The 25,648-nt window shown below is 35.2% G+C and overlaps 1 protein-coding gene across 4 annotated transcripts in view; it reads left to right on the plus strand.

The window, feature by feature from the left end:
* Positions 1 to 25,648, plus strand: part of mRpL2 (mitochondrial ribosomal protein L2) — a 79,249-nt gene that overhangs the window by 14,492 nt on the left and 39,109 nt on the right. For all 4 annotated transcript variants that reach the window (XM_090415878.1, XM_090415877.1, XM_090415880.1 and 1 more), the window contains exon 2: positions 6,353 to 6,706. In XM_090415878.1, coding sequence (XP_090272004.1) covers positions 6,421 to 6,706 — 286 coding nt within the window. In that variant the 5' untranslated portion in view covers positions 6,353 to 6,420. The remainder of the gene's footprint in view (positions 1 to 6,352; positions 6,707 to 25,648) is intronic.

Consider the following 25,648-nt stretch of genomic DNA (forward strand, 5'->3'; position numbering starts at 1 on the left):
ATGTTTAGATAATATTTATTTATTATTTATAGATTGTTTGTCATAAAAACTTCTATCGCAAACAAAAGAAATTTATTTTGTTTATAAAAAATGCAGACTATTTCATATGTGCAATTATAAAAGATTTTATTCTTATTATATTTTGATAGTTAAAAAATGTTTTTCTTATGCAAGATAAATTAACAAAGATGATTGTGTGCAAATATTTCATGTTTAGATCATGAAATATTTGTTTAAAAATGATAGCCTTTAGAGATTGATTGTCCCTTCATACTTTTTGATTGGCATTTGTACACAAGCTGTATTAATAAAAGTTTTTGTGTGAAATACGGCTTTTTTTTTGCTCTACAATGTGAGCCGTTTGTTAAAATTTCCATAGCTCACCACTGTCTACACAATCATTCGAGCTGTACTTGTACTAATTTGCTAATGCATGGCTTCCAGATCATCCGCAGAACTCCCTGACCTATAGCCACAACTAACTATATAATTTGTTTTACTGGCCTTGAACTAGACTGCTTCAAATGAATAGCAAGCCTCCTGTATATCTTCTGTTCTTTCTGGCTGCACTTCATCTGCTGTCATCAGCAGTACACCTCTTCCCATCCTATCTTCCCTGAAAATACTAAACCCTTCACATTCTATCCCTGTAACTGCATCATCTGCTGTTAGGCAAGTCTCACTAATGCCTATAACTTTTAGTGAGGTTGCACTAACCAAAGCCAAGCACTTTTCCCTTTTGTTCCTGATACTTTTGGCATTAGTATATAGAAACTGCAGCATCCCTTTAGGCTCCGACCTACCTTTACTTCCTGAATTGACTTCCCTACTCCATATTTTTCCTTGAGAGACTAGATTCTGCACATGGTCATTCTCACACTCACTTGCCTCATGGGTGCTTTTTCCCAAACTCGCCTGTTCCATTCTAATTAAGTGTTTCTGAATTTGTGCTTTAGCATGCTCAGTGAACAAAGTTCTCTCTCTCAACACCTAACACCAGAACCATTTAGATGCAGTCCATCAGCATTATACAAATCTTTCTTTCTGTTAAACCCAGCTCACAAATCCTACATAATTTTTTGTGCACAACCTACTTATTGAGTCATTGGCTACCAGTGCCCTCTTCCTCAGTTCGCATCTATCATAGCATGGCAGGAGATTTACAGTCTTCACCTTCTCGCTCTTCAGTTTTGCTTCTTCTAACAACTGCTTTACATAATCCCTCACAGAATACGTTTTGCCTCTCAAATGATTTGTGCCAACCAAGATAATTGGTACTTTCACCCTTTCTGCATCTGGATGGCATGATTAATATTGTGAATTTTTGCACCAGGGAAATACACTGATCAAATAACTACCAGAAACTGATCTGGTAGTTATTTGAATAAACTATTATTTTTGTATTTTCTGATATTTTTTCCCCATAATTTTACATTTGACTGTAAAACTATATTGATCAGCTACAGCACAAGTTCCTGCAGATCTGGCAGGAATAGGAGGCATAATGGATGATAGTTCTGCTCAACAGTGATAACAGAATTATCTGTAGAAAATAATGCAAAAACTAGTCTTCTATGGGAAAGTGGCTGAAGAGAGTCTGTAAGAGAAGTATAATTTCTCAACTGGACTGTCCTTTTCTGAACAGCCTCAAGAATTTTTAGGATGGTTTTAGGTGCACCACCCCATACACGAGAGCAGTATTCCAGTGTTGGTCAGAGATTTAGGATTTATACAGAGTGGGTAACTGTTTGGCAGAGAAGTACCATCTTGACGAAAAAAAAAGATGTTTTTTTTTTTTTTTTTTTTTTTTTTTTTTTTTTTTTTTGGAAGCTGTTGATGCTACAGAAGTGATATGATTGTGTGAAAAGGTTTGGAGTAAAAGTCAGTCTGAGAAGAGAGATTTGGTCTTGACTTCAATTCTTCCAAGACTTTGGTCTTGGAACATTAAAGTTGACTAGGTTGCTTTCACCCCAACCAGTCAAGGATATTATTACAATCAGTGTTCGAGTCACTTGTTATAGATCTTGAAGTTTCAGATGTTTAGGCACTGAAGGCTTGTCAATAGGGAAAGGGTAGGTGAAATGACAGAGCCCTGAGGGACGTTGACAGGAAAATCTGAGGAGAGAACACCATCCACCATTACATGTAGGGATCGGTCTGAGAGATGATTGTCACCATTTACAAATTATGGTAACTTGTTGAGAAGCCCTCAATGCCAGACCCTATCAAAAACCTTGGAGAAATCAAGAGCAACAGCACAGGTTTCTCCAAACCTTTTGATGGAATGTTCTCAAATGTGTGACGTGGGCCAGGAGATCTGTGGATCTAGAGTGGCAAAATCCATACTGGTGGTAACTAATTAGGTAGCAGTTCTCAAGGTGTTAAAGAACTTTATTGTTGATTACTTTCTCCATTACTTTAGACAAAAACTGATGTGAGAGTAATAGGTTGATAGCTTGACAGTAAACATTTATTTCCTTTTTTGGGAACTGGTTGTATATGAGCTATCTTCCATGCTCAAGTGTGGATGCCAGATGAGTACAGTTTAGTGAACTAGATGAGAACAGGTGTTAGTTCAGGTACACATCTCTTGAGTCCAGTGGATGCAGTTCCATCAGGATTGGCTGCTTTTGTAGTATCCAAGTTGTTCCACATTCCTCTGATGCCTTTCTGGCAGAAGGTCACAGAAGGCATAAGATGCAGTGTTCTAGGCCTTGGTCATCTATGTACGAGTCAGAAGAAAAGAACGAAGCCAAAACATCGGGCTTCTCTTTAGGTGATGTTACAATGCTACCAATAGGGTGAGATAGAGGAGGATGCATGGATTGACAAAAGTTGTTCTTGATGGCTTTGTGACCAGAAGGTGCGACTGGCAGTCGCACCTTCTGGCACTAGCCGCACAAGCAGCTAGTTTTCTACATTTATCCTTGTTGAATTTAGACTTTGCCCTTTTAATGGTGGTTTTATAAGTATTGTGGCCAACTGTGTAGGCTGTGAATGAAGCTGGTGTTTCGGTCTCAAGCCACTGGTGAAAGGCTGTTTGCTTTTCTTGGACAGCCCTGGCACACTTTTTGGAGAACCATGGTTTAGATATGGGTTGGGGAATTTGAACAGGGTGAAGAATGAAAGTCTCCATTCCAATATGGATTATTTCTGTAACAAGGTCACACCAGGTATCTGAATTTAAAGATGAAAACAGAATATATACAAACAAAATCATGGACTGGCTATGGGTAATCCTTTATCCCCTGTACTTGCAAATATTTACTTAAAGGATTTTGAAACCAAAGCTATCTCTTCCTTTATTTTAACACCTAAAGTTTGGAAACGCTATGTAGATGATGTCTTCATTATTTGGAGCCTTGGACATGATTCCCTTATGGTTTTCCTCGAACATCTCAATAGCCGACATCAAAGTATTAAGTTTACTGCTGAGCTTGAAACGGATAATTCCTTGCCTTTTCTTGATGTCAAACTGACTCGCTCTTCTGGTAAACTCAAAATATCGATATATAGAAAGCCCACACATACCAACAGATATCTGCATAGTCAGTCCCATCACTTCCCTCCTCATAAACTTGGAATAATTTCCACCTTGGGACATAGAGCCCATTCTCTTCTGGATGACCTAAATGAACTTACAGAAATAAACCATCTGAAAACTTCTTTCGAAGTTAATGGATATTCCAAGAGAATCATTGAAAAATTCCTTCTTAATCCTCCTAGACATCACTCAGAAGAAACAAATAGATTCAAAGGCAATATATCTATTCCTTACATAAGTACAGTTTCACATAAATTAGCAAAAATTCTAAGAAAATACAATATCAGAACCTTATTCACTCCACTTCCAAAGATCCGTTTCTTAATAAGCCACCCGAAACCTTGTCATCATCAACTCAAATACCCTGGTGTATATAAAATATTGTGTGATTGTGATGTTCCTTATTTTTGACAGACAAATCTGTTGAATTGCGTATGGAAGAACACATGAGGGACATTACTTACAAGAGACAGCGAGCCAGTGCATTATCTAGTCATATCCTTTTCTTGGGTAATCCTAATGATGAAAACTAAAGTCACAAAGTCTGCTGAAAAAATCTACTAACATCTTCCATTGCAATGATGAACTAGAGAGAAAAATCGTGGAATCTAGAGAAATCATCTTCAATCCTGTTCATCTAAATAATAACTTGAGCTACAACCTCCCAGATTGTCATTCAGCTGTAATCATGTACTGGCGTTCACGAGATGCTAATAGCATGCACTTTCCCAACAATACAACTAACGAAAGAACAGCTTTAAACAACCACAACGATTTAGTGTCAATTATGTATAGAGACTCTATGATGTTCATAGTTTATTTAAGCTTCAGTGTTTTAGTTTTTTTTCTTTCTTTTATAATCTCACCTGATGAAGGCTGTTAAGCCAAAACTAAAAAATCGTGGAATCTAGAGAAATCATCTTCAATCCTGTTCATCTAAATAATAACTTGAGCTACAACCTCCCAGATTTTCATTCAGCTGTAATCATGTACTGGCGTTCACGAGATGCTAATAGCATGCACTTTCCCAACAATACATCTAACGAAAGAACAGCTTTAAACAACCACAACGATTTAGTGTCAATTATGTATAGAGACTCTATGATGTTCATAGTTTATTTAAGCTTCAGTGTTTTAGTTTTTTTTCTTTCTTTTATAATCTCACCTGATGAAGGCTGTTAAGCCAAAACTAGTCGTGTTTTTATATTAAAACCTTTTTACTTAAATCTCGGTTCTAGTCATTGAATTCCTTATAAAAATATGCATGTTAATCGAGTTAATGATCATTCTTTCATGCATATATATATATATATAAAAAAAGGTTTAATGACTGTTACCGAGAGATAAAAAGATGACAAGATATATTTAAAAAAGATACTACTAGTTTACTAGTTTCGTTACTTGAACATCCTCAGGTATCACAATCAAAGAAGTATATAAAAAATTACAGAGACTTAAAATTGTACTAACAGAACAAGTATAAAAAGAAAAAGCTTGCTGCTTAGAAAAATAAGCAGCAAGACAACGTTTGGATGTATTGATGATATTTTTCTCATCTGGGAAGACTGTGTCAATAACCTCAATTTTTTTTTAGACCACCTAAACAAGTGCCATGAAAAAATCTCTTTCACCTTCGAACTGGAATCAGATGACTGCCTTCCCTTTTTAGACCTCAAACTTACCAGATGTGCTGAGAGCATTAAAATCTCAATTTTTAGAAAGCCTACTCATACTGACAGATACCTTCATGCTTCCTCCCATCACTATCCCCCACAAAAATGTGGTATTATTTTCACTTTAGCTCACCGAGCCAAATCATTACTTACAGAAGAAACAGAAATTGAAAATGAACTCCGTTTTCTTAAAAAAACGTTTATTATCAATGGTTTCTCTCCAAAGAAAATTGACAAATTTCTTTCCCCCAGGCACTCAACTACTTCTGAAGATCCCTCTTCCCCAAGAGCCTTCATCTCCTTGCCTTACATCAGCTCTCTTTCACCAAAACTGGCCAAGATTCTCAAGAAATTTAACTTCAAAACGTGCTTCACTACGCTTCCAAAACTTCGTTCATTACTTAGCAAACATAAACAGAAACATCTTCCTACTCAGTTTCCAGGAGTGTACAAGATTTTGTGTGATTGCGGAAAGCCATACTATGGACAGACTGCTAAATCCATCCTTCTATGTTTGGATGAACACCGTAGAGATATCTCCTATAACAGGACTAGAGCTAGCACTCTCTCTCTAGCCACGTTCTCTTTTCAGCTAACTCACACGAAGGCTGCCAGCACATTGTAAACTGGACTCAAACTTCTAACATCCACGTGTGCTACGATGAACTCGAAAGAAAGATTGTTGAATCTAGAGAAATTTCTCTAGATTCCTCTCATATCAACAACAGCCCAAGTTACAATCTCTCTGATGCACACGTTGCTTCTGTTCAGTACTGGCGCACTCGCGACAGCGCGTAGTATTCGTTTGTTTGGAACTCATACTTGCATTTTTTTCAAACACGCTACTGTCTTTTTATAGTTGTTCTGTTAGTACAATTTTAAGTCTCTGTAATTTTTTATATACTTCTTTGATTGTGATACCTGAGGATGTTCATGTAACGAAACTAGTAAACTAGTAGTATCTTTTTTAAATATATCTTGTTATCTTTTTATCTCTCGGTAACAGTCATTAAACCTTTTTTTATATAATATTCCAACCGAGTAAAAATGAATTTTGAATATATATATATTTCTCTCCCCCTTAATAGTTACTCCAAGCATGATAAAATATAATTAAATTCATCTCTTCTTCTAGGTTTTTTCTAATATCAAGAAGTGAATCCTTTGAAATCAGTGGCATTAGAAATCCATTAGAATTCTGTAATGTCATCTTTTACAACACCTTTCCGGATCATTTGTATTGACTTAGTAAAGTCAAGAATACCATCTGTCTTAACAAAAGCTGTCAATCAACAACCGACATTTCCTCAGGTTACTAGTGTGCGTTTTCGGTACAGCAAAATACGGGGTGGTGGAAGGCCTCTCCCCCCACATGTCCCAGTTCCATTGCCATCTGTATATGGTTGGAGGGCTGTGTTACCAGCAGATGGTAAATACACTACTGCACGATTACCAGTTATTAAGTTAGGAGGACGAGATCCAAAAACAGGTTTGTTTTCTTTCTACCTATAACTTTTTGTAACTCTTTACACTATGGATACCATTTACTTTATTATTATTATTATTATTATTCAGGCCTCCTTGGGGTCAAAAGACTCATCGTGGGAGGTCCTTTCTAAGAAACATAAGTCTATCAAGACTCATCGAGGGCAGTCCCTCCTAGGAAATGCAAAGTCTGTCATATCACTCCTTAAACGCATTGACCGTTCTTGCTCCCACCACTCCATCAGGCAATGCATTCCATAGTTCAACCACCCATGTAAAGAAACCACTCCTCACTCTCTTTCTCACAGTTTCCTTTCGTAACTTCCAGGGATGGCCTCTTGTCATCACTCCTTCCTGCTGTGCAACCAAGCGAAAGAACTCCCCAGTATCAACCCTGTAACCACCTCTCAACAGTTTAAAAGTCTCAATCATATCACCTCTCCTTCTTCTATCCACCAAACTCTGCAGTCCACACTCCCTCAGCTGATCCTCATAATTAACATTGTATAGTCCTGTAACCATCTTTGTTATCTGCCTCTGTACCTTTTCCACAGTTAATTTATCTCTTTCAAATCCTGGGGACCAGATCTGAGAACAATAGTCTAAGTGTGGTCTGATCAGAGTCTTATACAACAGAATGATAACCCTTTTATCTCTGCAGGTCAGTGTCCTCATTATTGCAGCAATCCTCTGTGTTACCTTCACTACCTTTGCAATATGTCCCCCTGAATTTCAGGTTTCTTTCAATCATCAACCCCAGATCTCTTGTCTTTACTTTACTTTCTCTTTACTTTATATATCTCTTCTCTATATAAATATAAATATAAAATATTAAAAATAGAAATATAAAATATCATCATCATCAAATTCCTGCCATGTACCAAATATAAAATATAAATATCTTTATATTTCTCTTCTCTTTATTTTATATATATCAGTAATAAATGATTCATTCCCTATAATTTGATAATAATTACGATGATAATAATTTGTTCAGTAGAAGTGGCGTTTGCACTCTACGGCGCTTGACCACACGAAGAAAGGATTTCGTGGTTCATATCTAGTCGCCAACTAGAGGAAATTTTTCGACCGGTTCCCGAGTTAGTCGATCTCTGGCACGAGCTAGCAGGTTTTTTCTCCTGGAAACTCGGGTTTTTCGTCCCGTAAACTCAAGAAAATCTACTGTCGAACCCATACTATTTTCAGACATTAAAAATATTGTGTTAGGGACCACAAGATGGCGGCACTAGCTTGCCGCCTTCTTCGCTGCGTACAGATGAATTAGTGATAGCCTTGGGCCAGCTATCTCTCTCTCTCTCTCTCTCTCTCTCTCTCTCTCTCTCTCTCTGATTGGCTACCAGTGGAGATTGAACTGCCCACTCAGTCTCCAAAAGTTAGATAGTTTAAACTGCCCCACCTACACCCTATATGGGAACAAATAAGTGTTAGCTGATGATTTTTTTTTTTTTTTTGATAACTTGTTGTTACTGTTTGAGATATTCTGAAACATGAGTTTTATGTGACTCCCAATTTGTGTTATTATTTATAAATAAAAGCTTAGCTTTATAGTTAAAGGAGATACACCCCCTTTTTTTATCAACCAATAGGCATTACATTTATGGATTATTTATTAATTAAAATTTTAAATTGAAAGAATAATAAATCACACATACCTGAATATTATGAAGATCAGGTTGATGATGATATTTAGATGAAATTCTTAAAAACAAGCTGAAAAAATGATGAAAGCTGGTAAAATAATGTGGAAAGTGAAAAACCAAATACATAATTTAACAATATATTAAAAGAAAGATATAAAAACAAAATAAATTTTGGAAGGTGCTGGATTAAAAATTATGATTAAACACAAAAAAAAAGTACTGAAGAAAATCAGCAAGCATATTAATGGTGTGCTTGCCATTTCAGTGGATTGGTGTTAAAGAAAGCTTGTTTTAAGTTTGTTGTGTGGTTTGCTAGATATTAATTAGTTAGGTTGATAAGAGGGAGTAGTTTATTTTATTGAATTGCCATGATAAGATAATATATTTCTGTGTTTATGGTATATTGACTTTTATAGCTAGAGATTCTGGGCACCATAACTGGTTTTTCATTTTCTTGGAAATGAAATAATGATCAACAACGTCTGGGTTGTGTTTTTAATTGTATTACATGTAATGATATTTCATCGGTGGAATTTTTCTTAATATTGTTGCTTGTGCTTTTTTGCGTGGGGGGGGGGGAAGTAGATAGTCAGATATGAGGCTATTGTTCTTTGGCAGATCCAATGTAACAAGTATTGCATCTGGACTGGCAATTAAACATTATGCCATAGTAATATATTGTTCTGTGTTACTGTGGTTTTATGTTTTTGGTACATTTTGAAGTTTATTGGTGATAAAAATTTTGTGATTTGAATATTTAAAGATGTGTTTGATGGTTCTGTAGATGCTATGAATACACATATATAGAAATTTTAAGATGGTATGAACATTTGATTTTTAATTGTGGGACATAATTTTTAGCTGAATGAATTGCAGTTAGATGTTGGGGATATTGCCAGAAACATAAGATATCTTTTATTTTAGGTGGGTGATTTCTTGGTTTAAAGCAGTAGTAGGTGAGGATCAGTATTTATGCACATCAATGAACTATGGATTTATTGATTTATTTATCATGGATTTATTTATGTATTTATTTTTGATATAAATATCAATGTTTTGTGAGTTTGTGGTGTGAGTATTAATATGATGATCTGATCTGAATAGGGTTAAGTTTAAAAAAAAAATGGATTTTTTTTATCTTCATATTCAATGGAGAAATATAATTTGTAGTTAAAGGTGTTAAAAGAGCAGAACATATATATATATATATATATATATATATATATAGTATTGCATTCTTGTTACCAATACATAAGACATCATCAACATATCTACCATAGTAAGAGATATAGGTGGGTAGGGAGAGGAATAGAAATTTTGACTCCATGTAGGCAAGAAAAAGTTCAGCATGACCATTCATGATTTGACCCCTGGGAAAGCTGAAAGCCTATTCTTAAATGCTATCATTATATTTAAAAAAAACTACTGAGATAAATTTGTTAATTAGAGAGAATATCTGAAGGAGATAATTTTGTTTATTTTGCTAGATTTTTGATCATTAATGAGGTGTGTGTGTGTGGACAATGTCTAAAGCTTTGGACACATCGGAGAAAGAGAAAATATTGTCAGGGTATATGGTAATTTCCTTTATGTGCCTAAAAAATTCATCAGTATTTTTATTCATAAATGTCAGTTTTTTAATAATAGTTATCGGCTGATTTCCAAGAAAATGAAAACCAGTTATGATATTTAGAATCCCTAACTATAAGAACCAGTCTGTATGTTATAATAAACATGCAAATATGTAATCTAATCTTGCCCTCTAAGTTTTGAGCTTTCTTTTAGGTTCTCTTCTTTTGATCCTTCCTGGCAATTAAATAAGCTACTCTCCCTCCTCCCCACCTAATTCTAATATCTAGCAAACCACATAGCAAGCTCATAAACTAGCTTTCTTATCCTTTATCTGATGACTATCTACTGAAATGGCCAGCACACACCATCATAATTCTGACTGGGTTTCTTTACTACTTTTTTGTTTTTTGTGTTTAGCTCATAATTTTATGATCTTTAAATATTATTATTATTATTACACGAAACCTCCAAGGAGTTCAAAGACTCATCGAGGGAGGGCACCTACTCTGCAACTCTCCATCTCCACCTGATCCACCAACTATAGCGAACTGCAACTACCATCTACTGCCTACCACCACCACTAGTACTTTCGCAGACAATCACAAACATCCATGCCCATGGCAGGATTTGAATCCACAGCCTTTTGGCTGAAGAGTGGATACATTAACCACTCGGCCAACCAGGCCAGCAACTTCAATTCATCATCATCATCATCATCATCAAATTCCTGCCATGTACCCTCAAGGGGTGTACAGGATATGACAGTACTACATGAAAAAATTACATCATTACTAACTTCCTATCTACAATTTTCCTCCAAATCAGTCTGTTACTTGTCAAGACTCCAACATTATCAGATCTTATATTTCTATCGTCTAAGGTACTTTGTACCGTATCAATCCACCTATATCTTGGTCTTCCTCCGGGTCGTTTTCCTGCCAACCTGGCAGAGAACACTTGTTTTGCTAATCTTTCCTCTCCCATTCTATTTAAGTGACCATACCACCTGAGATTAGCTCTGCTAACGCATTCCTGGATGCTGACAACGTCAAGTTCTTTCCTAATATCCTCATTTTTAATATGATATTGCCATTGATGCCATCTGTTCACGCCTCTAATCTTTCTCAGGACTCTCATATCTGCGGTCTCTAGTCTTTGGTCAAGTGTTTTACTTCTGACCCAGCTCTCAGATCCATAAGTTAAAACTGGTTTGAACACTGTCTTGTATACAGCTAATTTAGTGTTCCGACTAATTTCTTTCTTATTCCATATGAATTTATTCAATTGACTTCCCACCATACCAGCTTTGCTGATTCTATTGTCTATTTCTATATTTAATTTGCCATCTTCAGTAAAAATCGTGCCTAAGTACTTCAATTCATCACCTTCCAAAATTTGTTTTATATTTTTATAGTTTTATTTCTGCCTTCAATTCATCATCATCCTGATTTTGATATTATCCAGGTATGTACAATTTATTATTCTTTCAATTAAATGTTAATTAATAAATAACCCATTTAATGTAGTACTTAATGGTTGGTACTATATATATATATAAAACAGGGACAATTCCTTAAACTATAAAGCTTAGCTGTTATTTAATTATAAATTTATTAACACTTACCTTTTCAGACATTTCTATCAAGTAATTTGTCTTTATCAATCCAGGTTCTCTTCAAACTTTTTTTTTTCTGCTTGTTTCTGAGCACCATTCATCTACAATCTCTCCACACCTTCATTTTCTTTTGTATGATATAACCATTGGAGGAAAGCTAAGTCCATACTTATTTTTTCATTCTGAAATGACCTTACCATTAAAGGCTTGATGAGCTTTCTTTTGGGTCCTGGGGAGTCTGTATATTTGTCTTTTATTAGTGCTTTTTTTTTTTTTTTTATTAAAGTTTCAACTAGCTTTGAAAGTTGTTTCAAGCATTTAATTCTAATCATATCAATCAGAAACCCTTTGAATACTCTACTAAATACCTTCTATATACTCATCTTGAAAGAATTTTTTTTCAAAGTCATTTCATTGGGACATAAGCATTAAATTAAACAGGGTTGGCTTCAACTTAGACTGAAAATTATTGCAGTACCCTGGTAATTCATGCCATTGGCTGTTAGGTAACAGTGGAAATTTATTATTTTCTTTTAATAATTTTATTAATTATCATTATTATTATTAAGAGATCTCTAGGAAGTCAGGAACTCATTGAGGGAGGCCCATATTATCATGAATTCATTCACGCCACCCATGAGTTAAAAAAAATTGTTATTTTTTATTAAATAAAGAGATCCATTTTGTTAGTTATTTTTTATTAAATAAAGAAATCCATTTTGTTCATTCCAATCACACCATTCTATGAGAGAAAAATCTAGCTCTCACTGCCTTCTTGACTGCATTCATTCTCAACTTCTATGGATGTCCTCACCTCACCCTGCATAAAATGAAAAATTCCATCTATTGGTATTATCCTGTATGACCTTTTCAGAAGTTGGTAAAATCTCAATTGTGATGCCCCTCTTTCTCCTGTTTTCTATGTCTGCAGTTCACAAATTCTCATCTGTCTTCATACGTTGTGCTGTATATGAGAGACTGGAGATCATTTCAGAATTGGATCTTTATATCAAATTTCTCACAGTATTTTGTATGAACTCACCAAAATTCTCTTGTTCTCTCACTCTCTCTCTTTTTGTGTGTGTGTTAATACTCCATTGTCTGCTCTAAATCTATATATGCTTTTCATCATTACTTTTATTATTTATTTATAAGACTATAAGATTTATAAGGCTAGGATCACCAATTTTTGGAATTGGTAATTTCCATTAAATTTGTTTCAATTTATTTTTTAACTTTCAACCTTTTCATGTGACTTCAGAACCAGGTACACTTTCTCCTCATTGTCAATCTTTTGAGTAGAGTTGAACCTAAAGTGTTATAGCTGAGGTTATGCTCTGGGTAGCACAGAAAATACCTCCCACTGATAGGGTAGATAGTGTTTTGAGGGTAAAAGTAATAACTTGGAGATTTAAATTTTTTGTGATATAATTAGTACAATTTGAATTGATACAAAATTTGATTGGCAGGCCATAATATTAATGAGATTATTTATTTATGCTAATATTTCATTAACTGTAACAAGTAACATAATTAGAGCACTAATATACAAAGAGATTTGAAACTGTTAGATACAACTGAGTGTGTGATATGCAACAGGATTTTTTTTAAATCTGTGCTTTGGATTGCATTATTGCTTTGACATCATCTGTCATGTTCAGGACTTGAAACTCACCACAAAAAAAAACAGTGTACTTGCCAAAGCCCCTCCACCCCACCCCATTTTTTAATATCTCTTAATAAATCGATGGGAATTCCATAAAGATTAATCATGCTGTAATGTTTGGAGAATATTTCATTTGTGTAAGAAGCATTCCAAGAAGCAAAACTCATAATAATAATAATAACATTTTTGCTGAAAAAAAAGCAGGTAAATGCAGAAGAGTTTTTTGCTATATAGCAAGTGTCTCCCAGACTAAACACCTTGTTTTCACAATAACAAAATGTTCATAGTCAGTTTCTTTGTTAGGGCCTTTTCCGAAAATATAAAATTTCTTCTTCTTTTCCATGGGATCCTTTCTTATCACCCTTATGCATCACACAATATTATTCCTCCTGTCTCACTGAAGTATAAATACTCTTACCTCTTGCAGTTCAATTTGACGCACAATTTACTAATTTTTGTACCGGAGAAACTACTTCATGAACATTATATCCAAGTTAAGCTAATTCCATCGCTTTTTCCAGTAGAAATAACAAATAAATCTGGCATCCTTAAGCCAGATTAAACTTTCCAATGAGTGTTTCCTCGAGCATTCAATTAGAACATCAACTGCAATATCTTCATTTATTTACTAAATACTTGTTTACAGTCTCAACTCATCCAGTTTAAAGACTCACAGTTCTGCGATTCCTTTTTGGAATCTTCTATTAATATTCTTCTGACTGTTTCTAGCAACAAAATTTCTCCGGTCTGCATTCTCAAACTTCCATTAGCTCTCTCTTGTTTTTCTCATTACCCTGATACTGAATGCTCTCTCTCTCTCTCTCTCTGTGTCAGCTGTCAGTCACCCATCAAACTCCTCGGTGAGCATGCACGCTCCATGTAAAATTGCAAGCCAGACGTATAATGGCAGACATGTTGTCTCCATTAGCATAGTGAGAATGTCTTTACAAAACACAACACTTGATCATTTTAAATTACAATAACAAAGATTGAAAGTAACATAATTATCAGAATCTAGTAAGTACATCAAAATTTCAAATGGTTTACATTTCATTTTGACAATAATAATATCAGTAACGGATGCATCGCAAGTGCCGATGTACATGTTATGAAACCAAAAATAATAATATACTAACACAAACAATTTGTAAAAATATTCATAATTTTAAATTATGATTATTTTTACAAGGTGACAGAAGCAAAAGAAATACTTGAGTTGCTGTGTCATCAGTTTCCAAAGGTGTATCATCCAGATAGAGATTTTGCAGTTGATATGTGAACAGAGAATCATGCCAAAATTGAGATAGATAAACAGGAGGTGTTCAGTATATTGAGAAATATCAATGAATACAGTAGTGGGACTGGATGGCATGTCAGGCCATGTATTATGTGAATGTGCAAGAGAATTGGCATTGCCTCTGATGAAGTTGTTCATTCTAAGTCTTAGCTCTGGCAGGGTTCCAGTGGAGTTGAAAGAGGGTAAGATAGTTTAATTGCATAAAGGCAGCTACAAGACAGAGGTAGCAAATTACAGGCCAATTAATATATCAAGAGTGGTTCTTAAGGTATTGAAAAAGTTGGTTAAAGATAAAATCCAGTGGCGGATGACACAGCAACTCAAGTATTTCTATATAGTGGGCAGCATGGATTTGTAAAGGATAGGTCCTCTCTTAGTAATATTTATTCATATTTTATAATAAAGTGACAGTGGAATTGGATAAAGGAAATGGTTACACCATGATACTGCTGGACTTTGCAAAGGCATTTGACAGAATACCACATGGAAAACTATTACAAAAATTGGAGCAAATAGGAATGGATAATGAAGCTAGCAGCATGGATGTGGGGAGGTGACTGATATACACCAGAGAGTGATAAGTTTTTGGTGGAGTGGAATCTAGGAGAATGAGGGTGACAGTAGAGTGCCTCATGGTTCTATACTAGGGCCTCTACTCTTTAATTTGTATATCAATGATATATGGGAATTTTTAAAAGGGAGTATTCAGTTGTTTGATGATGATATATAATTGGAGAGAACAATAGTTGATGAAGGTGATATAGATATCCTGCAGGATGATTTAAATAAATTGGCATTGTGTGCAGAGGATAATGATTGTCCTTTTAATTTGATGAAAAATGTAAGGTTGGGTTGAAAAGTTTACATACTATGCATCACATCAATAGTATTGAAGTGCAGGAAATCGATGAGGCTAGGGACTTGGGGGATAATTTAAGTGGTAGCGGAGAGGGTGAGATACATTTAGTGAGGCAGAATAGAGTGCCCTCCCACAATGAGTCCTTGGACTCCCTTGAAGTGTCACATAATAATAATAATGGACAAAGAACTGAAGTTCAAAGGGCATGTTGTAAAAGTTGGTAAAATAGCTCCAATGATTACTTGGATGTTGAAAAACATGCTTACAAGTAAGGATAGGAATTATACCCCTTTATAAGGCTATGATTTGGACACATCTTGACTACTGTGCACAGATTTGGTCACCTGGGTATTTTGGGAATCAGGCAGTGGTAGAGAGGATTCAAAGATAATTGACCAAGCTGGTGACAGGTCTGTGGAATGTGCCTTATGAGGTTGGTGTATGGTAACCCATGCACCAACAATCCAAAGTTAAGTTGACAGGCAGAAAAGACAGAACATGGTAGAAACTTGTAAGATATTAAAGAGGTTTTATAAAATTAACGCAAAGGAAATTTTCAATAAGTAACAAATAGTCAGAGAACTGTTAGTCATCTGTCGAAGTTGTGTAAGAGCATGGTTAGTAAAATCTAGCTGACTAGATTTTTTGCATGAAGCGTGTTGAATAAATGGAATGGATTGCCAGGTAATTTTGAGGTCTCTGACAGTAAATGAATTTAAGGAGAGAGAGAAAGAGAGATTGATAGGTTGTGTTTGTGTGAGTGTGTGTGTGGGGGGTTCTCATGATGAGTCTAGACTCCATGGATATACTCATCATCATCATCAAATTCTTGGCATGTACCCTCAAGGGGGTGTACAGGATATTATGATAGTACTATATGAAGAACTTACATCATTACTGACTTCCTATCAACAATTTTCCTCAAAATCAATCTGTTATCTGTCAAGACTCCAGCATTATCAGATCTTATATTTCTGTCTTCTAAGGAAATTTTATGCAGGGGACATCATGCGTGAAGCATTGGATGAGCTCAGGACAGGAATTACGATAGGAGGTAGATTGATCAGTAATCTGAGGTATGCTGATGATACAGTACTCCTTTGTAATGACAAGGAAGAACTAGGACTAATTCTTTACAAAGTTAACAAGATTAGTAATAACAGAGGACTTCAACTCAATTCTAGCAAGACAAAGATCATGGTTCTCAAAGGAAAAACAAACAGAGAAGCTCTTGAGAAACAAGTGTATCTTAATGGAAAAAGAATTGAGGAAGTCAGCAAGTTTGAGTACCTGGAATCCATTATTAATGTGAAGAATTGCTGTTTTCAGAAGATGTCAGAAAAAGGTTAGGAATAGCTAAAACAACAGTCAGAGACCTTTCTAAAATCTGGAAGGATGGATCTATCTCCATGGGAACAAAGTTGAGGATTTTAGATGCAGTTGTTTTTCCAACAGCGACTTATGGATGTGAGACTTGGAACCTAAAGAAGTCAGATAAGAAATGGATATCTGCTTTTGAGATGTGGTGTTACAGAAGGCTGTTGAGGATATCATATACTGAAAGGCATACAAATGAATGGGTGTTAGAAAAGATTAGTAGAACTTTAAGGCTCCTTGAGGATATTGACAGAAGAAATCTAAAATATTTTGGACACATAGAAAGGATGGAAGGAGGACTTCTCAGAACAGTAATAGAAGGTAAAGTTCCTGGAAAAAGAGGCAGGGGTAGACCATCAATGAGATGGATGGCGTGTGTGGAGTGACTGATCTTCAGAGAGTTGAGGCTGCCAGAAAAGCAAACAACAGGACTACATGGTGAGGCCTGGTGTGGAACATCATCTAGCATCAGAGTGACCATACAGCATCTGTAGATGCCCAGTGAACATAGAGAGAGAGAGCGAGAGAGAGAGAAGGAAATTTTTACTATACCAATCCACCTATATCTTGGTCTTCCCTTTCCTGCAACCTGGCAGAGAACACTTGTTTTTCTAAACTTTTCTCTTCTGTTCTGCTCGCTCTATATATGATCCATAAGTTAAAATTGGTTTGAATACTGTTATATATAGCTAATTTAGTGTTTTGACTAATTTCTCTCTTATAACATATAACTTTATTCACTTGACTTCCTACCATACTGGTTTTGTCGATTCTGTTGTCATCATCATCAAATTCCTGCCATGTATTCTCAAGGGGGTGTACAGGATATGATAGTACTACATGAAAAATTTACATCATTACTAACTTCCTATCTACAATTTTCCTACAAATCAGTCTGTTACTTGTGAAGACTCCAACATTATCAGATCATATATTTCTATCATCTAAGGCACTTTGTATCGTATCAATCCACCTATATCTTTGTCTTCCTCTGGGTTTTTTTCCTGTCAATCTGGCGGAGAACACCTGTTTTGGTAATCTTTCCTCTTTCATTCTGTTTAAGTGACCATACCACCTGACATTAGCTCTGCTAAAACATTCCTGAATGCTGACAATGTCAAGTTCTTTCCTAATATCCTCGTTTTTAATATGATATTGCCATTGATGCCATCTGTTCACGTCTCTAATCTTTCTCAGGACTCTCATATCTGCAGTCTCTAGTCTTTGGTCAAGTGTTTTACTTCTGACCTAGCTCTCAGATCCATAAGTTAAAACTGGTTTCAACACTATCTTGTATACAGCTAATTTAGTATTCTGACTAATTTCTCTCTTATTCCATATGAATTTATTCAATTGATTTCCTCCCATACCAGCTTTGTTGATTCTGTTGTCTATTTCCATATTTAATTTACCATCTTCACTAAAAATCTTGCCTAAGTAGCTGAAGTGTTTTACTTGTTCTATAGGCTCTCTTCATGATGCAGTTGATATTTTCAATGTTTCTGCCTATCTTCATTGTCTTTGTCTTGTTATTGTTGATTTTCATATCAAATCTATTACATCAGTTATTCAATTTGGTCAGGGAATCTTGCAGAATTGTACTGGATTTATTTAAAAGTATAACATCATCTGCATAAAGTAAAGAGCTGAGATTAACATCACCAATTTTGATATCAGGTTTAATACTGCTCTCCTTCATAATATGATCCATATAGGTAATGAATAACAGAGTGGATGATGTATATCCTTGTCTCAAACCAGATTTAACATTAAACCATCTTCCTGTACTTCCTTCATTTCTAACTGCTGACTTACAACTGAAATAAAGACTTAGTATTGCTTGATATAATGCTCCATTGACACCAATACAACTGTAGCATTGTGAATAGCTTCTCTTTTGGCACCTTGTCATATGCCTTTTCCAGATCGACAAAACTTAAATACAGATCTTTGTTTTATTCCCATGATTTCTCAACTATTTGTCGTAAAGTGAAGATCTGATCCTGACAGCCTCTATTTGGCCTGAATCCAACTTGTTCTTCACCAAGCTTTTCTTCCACAATTCTTCTCAACCATTTCTCAAGTATATATACTTGCATAAATCTTACCAGGAACACTCAGTAGGGAAATACCTCTGTAATTCTCACATTCAATTTTATTTCTGTTACATCCTGAATGAAGAACTTTTAAAAAGAAACAATTCATTTCAGGATTTAACAAGTAAGAAAATCAGCTGAGAGAAAAAAACTTGTACTTGAGCAGAAGAAATAAAGAACTAACTGTAAATAGAAATAGAATTACCCCCTTTTGGTAGAATTATAATGACATGTAAAGAACTTTGTGTGTATAAATTAGTATTATATGAATGCATCATGCATACAATGAATGGGTAAATTAGACGTAAACAGTAGTCCAATGGTGGGCCTGAAGCATTGGCAATCTTGGAAAGCGACCCACATCATTCGTTTCCAGGAAGACGCTGCTAGAGATCTCGTGATGTGCCGAAATCCCAGTGGATGAAGAAAGTAGCTGGCGGAAAAGATCGCAGAAAGTAAGAGGGCGCTATCGCAGCTGGTAAAAGGGTGCTAAAAAGGGGGGAAGTGAAGGGAGAATAAAAAGGGTGTGCACTCCCTTTCTCAAGGCTTTTTTGATTATTTTGCTGGATGATGATTCGACTTCTCCAGTGGACCGGAAGTTCCTGATGGTGTTTCTTGATGATAGTACGATATTGGACGGTGCGCCTTTCCCTTCGATGTTTGAATTTCTGGCCGGTGCTAATGCGTGAGATGTCGGCATGTGCTGTCTTTGCTAGTTCGTTGAAAGTTCCGACGGAATAATATTGCGGACGTATCCTATGAACCGGCAGTAGTAACGAGGATGGCCCGAAACAGATCCAGAATAGACGCAGGAACAATGCCAGGTGTAGAACAGAGCATAATCTGATGACCATAGTGATCCACCACGTGGACACAGGCTTATGGAAGTATCGAGAGGTAATTCAAACAAAGGACAGTTCAAATGGACCTGGAGATCCTGCCCCAAGAAATGGTAAAGTACAGATTTTGTTGTATAATTACCCAGTCAGTAAAAGAAAAAGATCATTGTAGTGTAATAATCAAGTATGGACAGTATTAAGAACTTTAAGTGATTATTTAGCAGTGGCTAATGTCCATAAGACAAATTGTCTGGAATGATTATAGATGATTATGACTAGTTTAATGTGCAAGACTAACATAGTAGGTAAAATATTGATTAGAAGTGTATAATGTGTATATTATGTGTGTTTGATCTCTAACTTAAAAGAAGGATTTATTGTTCATGCATTAGAGTATTAATCAGTTTGATACAGTTTGATTTAGCATGTCATTGAACTAATTAAAAGTGAGATTTGTCTAAGTGTATATGTCTTTAGATTCCAATAAATATGTTTTTCCTTCTATACCTGAGTTATGCCTGTGATACGAATCAAAACTACCACTCATTATTCTGAACCATAGTGAGGGGGGGGGGGGGGAATTGAAAGAAAGGTATAACATGTTGTTATAGAGGTTACGACTGCAAACGAGAACTTACTTAGCCACAGTAAAGCGTTTAATTTATGAGTTTAAGCACTAAATTTATTCACTATGTGCACCAAAAGTCTGGAAAAGTCTCCCTGAATAAGAGTCCCCTCTATTCTAAGATATTGGCTGGCGTAGCTTTAAAAAATAAATTTGTCAATATCTGAAGGGGAGACTGCACCAGAAAGAAATTAGAGGATTCGTTTCTTTTAGCAAGGAATAACCTTTAACAGTCAAGGTAAGCACGTGAGTAAAATTAGGAATTGGCTACAGATATAGAATTTGCTTTCCATATAGAATGAACACGTAAGAAGTGATACAGATATTAGAGTCAGGGAAATTTTGTAAGTCTTGTAGTTATTGTAGAGAGGTAAATTCATAAAGAAAGTAAATTATTTTAGGAAAAGTGATGACATAACAATGGCGCAGATGACAATACATAACAATTTCCCTTTTTATATATGGGTACTATGAGAGCACTATTCCAATCATCAGGAATTTGTCCCTCTGTCCATGCCTTCTGAACTATGCAGTGCAGCCACTGTAAGACTTTTATACCTCCATACTTCAGCATTTCTAGTCGAATATCATCTTCTCCTGCTGCCTTTCCAGTAGCTTTTTCTACTTCGAGTATGGATATGTATTCCTGAATGTATGCCTTTTGAGTATTTTTTACCACTGTGCTATCAATTTCCCAGAATAACAAAATAAACACTATTATTTGCAGATGATCAGGTAATAATATCAGATAAGGAAGATAATTTACAAAGAGCAATATATAATTTAAACATTATAGTAGAACAGTTTGGAATGAAAATTTCCATAGATAAAACTAAAACAATGGCATTTTGTGGACAAACTCCAGTTAGAAGCAAAATAGTTATTAATGATAAAATAATAGACCAGATAAATACTTTCAGTTATCTTTGATGTGAAATATCATATGAAGGAGAAAAAGACATAAAATTAAAAACTTCAAAATTTTTACACATTATAGGCCTGATAAATAGCACACTCAACTCAAATATAGCACAAAAAGAAACATGCTTGAAAATATACAATATTTTAGCAGTACCCACATTATTATATGGCAGTGAAATTTGGGCAATAAACAAACAAGATAAACAAAAAAAAAAAAAAAAAGTGAAATGAGATTTATAAGAAGAACTGCAAAATACACATTATTAGATCAAAAAAGGAACAAAGACATTTTAAAAGAACTAAAAACAAAATCAATAGAAGAAAAACTAAACAATTATAAACAAAAATGGATTGAATATGTAAACCGAATGGCCAACACCCGACATCCTAAACAAATACTAAAATATAAGCCAATTGGAAAGAGAAGGCAGGGTAGACCTCAAAAGAGGATATTGGATAGATAATGAGACCAGAACAGACCAATATGGTCTATACCGGTATTTAGTGAATGAAACAAGCAGTGATGCTATCACTGCTTGTTTCATTTAGCAATTTATCGAAGTAATTACTCCATACTTCAAGGATATCTTTTTCTCCCATTTTCATCTCACCTTTATCATCTCTAACTCCTTTTACAGCACTCTTTCCTCCATTTCTAAGCTTCTTCAACAACCTCCAGAATATCTTGCCATCTTCTTGATATTTAATTTCTATGTTCTTGCCAAAGAACATAGAAATTAAACATCAAGCTAAACAAAATAAAAACTAGCTAAACAAAAGTCCTCTCATGACTTTTGTTTAGCTAGTTTTACACAGTGTTTAGCTTTCTTACATTTGTCTCTGTATTCTCTAATAGCACAAGTTCATTTATTTGCCAAGAACTTTTGATATGTATGCCTTTCTTCTTTTCCTTCACTGCCTCTTTAACTTCCTGTGTCCACCATGAAGTTCTGATTTTTTTATTCTTGCAGATAAAATAACCACATGCCTCTCTGGCTGAATCAATCAGGGTTTTCTTGAAGGCTTGTCACTGTATCTCCAGGGTTTGGTTGCTGTTCTCGAACTCTTTCATTTTTTCTTCAATAATCTTTGTGTATTTTAGTCTACAGTTCACATCTGAGAGCTGCTCAACTTTTATTTGCTTTAAAACTTTCTTACATGTTATTATTTTCAAAATGAAATTCAATTTTATCTTGCTCAAACTAAATAGTGATCACTTCCAATTTCAAATCCTCTGTATATTCTGGTGTCCTGCACCAGGGAGAAAACATCACTATCGACATCAACATAATCAATGAGACTTTTCTTATTCCTTGCCTCTTCTCTCCATGTGAATTTGTGCACATTTTTATGTTGGAACATTGTGTTAGTAATAACCAGTCCATGTCCTGCACAGAAATCCAACAGGTATTTGCCATTATTATTAGCATTGCTCTTTTCTTCAAATTTTCCCAAAATATTTTTGTATGTCTGACAGTCATTTCCTACTCGGCTATTTAGATCCCCAAAAAAGGACCAACTTTTCCTTTTTCATTGTGTCAGTTGCTTTCTCTAAAACATCAAAAAATTCCTCCATTTCTACCTTAGTAATACCTTCTGTGGGATCATAGGCACAAATAAATCTCATTGTCCAGTTCCCCATTCTGATATTTGCCCACATCACTCTACTTGATATTGCCTGCCATTCAAGAGGATTAGCCTCATATTATTTAATGTTGAATACTATAACTACTCCTTCTTTTCCTTGATTGTTATTGCCTGAATGTAACATTTTGTATTTATTGCTCAAAAAGTTCTCACCAGTTTTTGTCTTTTTTATTTCAGTCACTCCTATTATGTCGATCTGGTACTTATCCAATTCCTCAGCGAGTTCTATTTCTTTGCCATTCAGACTTCTTATGTTGATAGTACTGATCTTGAACTTCGATGTTCTTGATTTGGGATTTGTTCCAGTAGCTGACTTTTTACTGTTCACCCTGGTTCGCTGGTGAAAACAATGGGGGCCTTGTTTAACCAGGCAATGTCCCAGCTGGCATGAAATTCTGTTAAGTTGTACCATCATTTTACTTGTGGTTTAAGGCAATAAAAACACAATTTGGTTGGCTAAATCCCAAATTGCCAGCCCATCCTCATTCGTTCAGTATCCAGGTAGATACCTAAAGAAAGTATCTACCAGGTGCACCAACCACAAGAAGATGAGGATTGGACATTAGTCAGAATCCCTGGTCAGTTCTCTGCATTCCTTTAAAGGCTATGTGGAGGTCTCCTCTCAGGTATACAGCTTTGACCCTTAAGCATCCCCCATGGATATACTGTATAATAATAATAATAATAAAATATAATTTGTTACACTAATTTTTGTTACTAGAATGGCCGTTTATAGTATGCATATTTTTCTGTGGTTTCTTAACACCTTCACATTGGGGCAAATTGTAGAGGTCTCTCACTGCCACCTTGACCATCTGGCATGCATACTTTTGTCCTGCCACTCTTTCTCGTTTGCATATCGACAGATATGCCAAGTATGGGTTCTGTTCTTCAATTTAACCAAATCTGCTTAGGTGGGGAGGGAGGGAAATTAATATGTTTGTTTCAGTATGTATTAGAAAACAATAATTAAGGAGAATGCTATATTTGGTTGGTATATTTAAATTACTAAAATGTATAAATATTTAGTATAAACAAAAATGACTAGAACATTAGATAGAATTTAAATAGAATGGACAACAGCAGACTACCAAAAATATTATACAGATACAAAATAGTGGAAAAAGAAGAATTGGAAGACCAAGAAAGAGATGGCATGAGACCGGAACAGGTCACTTCTCCTAAATTCCATGTTAGGAAGAGAGAAAACCTGTGTGAATAAAAATGCTTTACATTACTGATAAATGAATTATTAATAGTTATTCAAATTAAGTGGATATTGAATCCAAAATTATTTCAAAGCCAAATAGAGAAACTACAAGAGTTTTGTGCTGAATATATATAGAAACTATAAAATTTTCGGCAGATCCAAGCATAAGCAAACCTTTCATGACAGGTGCAACTCGTATTAAAGGTGTAGTAAGCTCTGGTCACTATCCTTAGTATTTCCCATAATGTAAAACGCATCTCCTAGCAGACATGTATGATGTTATACATTATGGGGGGGGGTCACTACCCAGACTAGTTTCGACCTTTGTTGAGGTCTCATCAGCGAGTAGGCAGACCCAAAATGTAAATACCCAGGTTGTAGTGATGTAGAGGTTATACTTTACCATACAAATTACCAAAAGGTGTCGCATCACAAAAGGCACCAAGAATTACTGAAATAGAGAGCCAAAAGGCTTCACTTCGGCATCACTTCACTGTCATGAAAGGTTTGCTTATGCTTGGATCCACCAAAACTTTTATAATTTCTATATATTTGGCACGAAACTCTTGTAGTTTCTCTATTCGGCTTTGAAATAATGTTGGATTCAATATCCACTTAATTTGAATAATTGTGCATCGCCGAAGTGAGGCCTTTTGGCTCTCTATTTCAGCATTAATAATTATATTTTTGATATTATGTGTGTGTGTGTCCTATAAGCAGCTGGGTGGAATGAATGACATGATGCTATAAACTCTAGACATGCATATTTTTGCATTTTTCTTTTCTTTGGTGCATCAATCCGAAATTGGTAAATATAGCAACACATCACAACATCCTGTCTTGTGACTTCCTTTTTATCTCTTCATAACTCTTAGCGCCAGTTAGCATCATTATGTTATTTATATATAAAATTCTTGGTCTGCCCCGTGGCCTCTTTCCTTCTACAGTCCCCTCCATTATTTCTGTAATCAGTCCCCCATGCCTCAAATGGTGTCAAATTAGACTTTTTCTTCTCTTATTGGTGTGTTTGATTAATGACCGCTCTTCATGAACTATATTCAGAACTTCATTACTTTTCTTTTCTGTCCAACTAATTTTCATCATCTTTCTCCAGCACCAAATTTCAAATGCCTCCAACTTTTTTATGTCTTGTTTTGTTAGAATCCAGGCCTCACAACTATATAATGCAATGCTCCATATGTATGTTTTCACTAGCCTTTTTTTGAGTTGGATGCTAAGTCCTTTACTGGTAAAAATGTTTCTTCTGTTATAGAATGCTTTTCTGGTTAGGATTATTTGTGCTTTAATATCTGATTGGTTTCTTCCATCTTCTGTATAAGACTTCCAAGATATTTAAAAGAGGATACCTGTTATAGTAGGTTATTATTTATTTCCAGGTTTATTTTCATTGGATTTGCTTTACTTGTAATTAATAATTTTGTTTTCTTATAATTAATTTTTAGGCTGTACTGTGTGAAGATTTCTTCCATCTTTGTTAGGGTGGCTTTCAGTTTGTTTTTGTTATCAGCTAAAACTGCTATATCATCTGCAAACCGTAGCC

The sequence above is a fragment of the Typopeltis vanoorti genome, chromosome 3 (genome assembly GCF_054136105.1).
Source record: "Typopeltis vanoorti isolate ZY-2024b chromosome 3, IOZ_Tvanoo_1.0, whole genome shotgun sequence".
Lineage (NCBI taxonomy): Eukaryota > Metazoa > Arthropoda > Arachnida > Uropygi > Thelyphonidae > Typopeltis > Typopeltis vanoorti.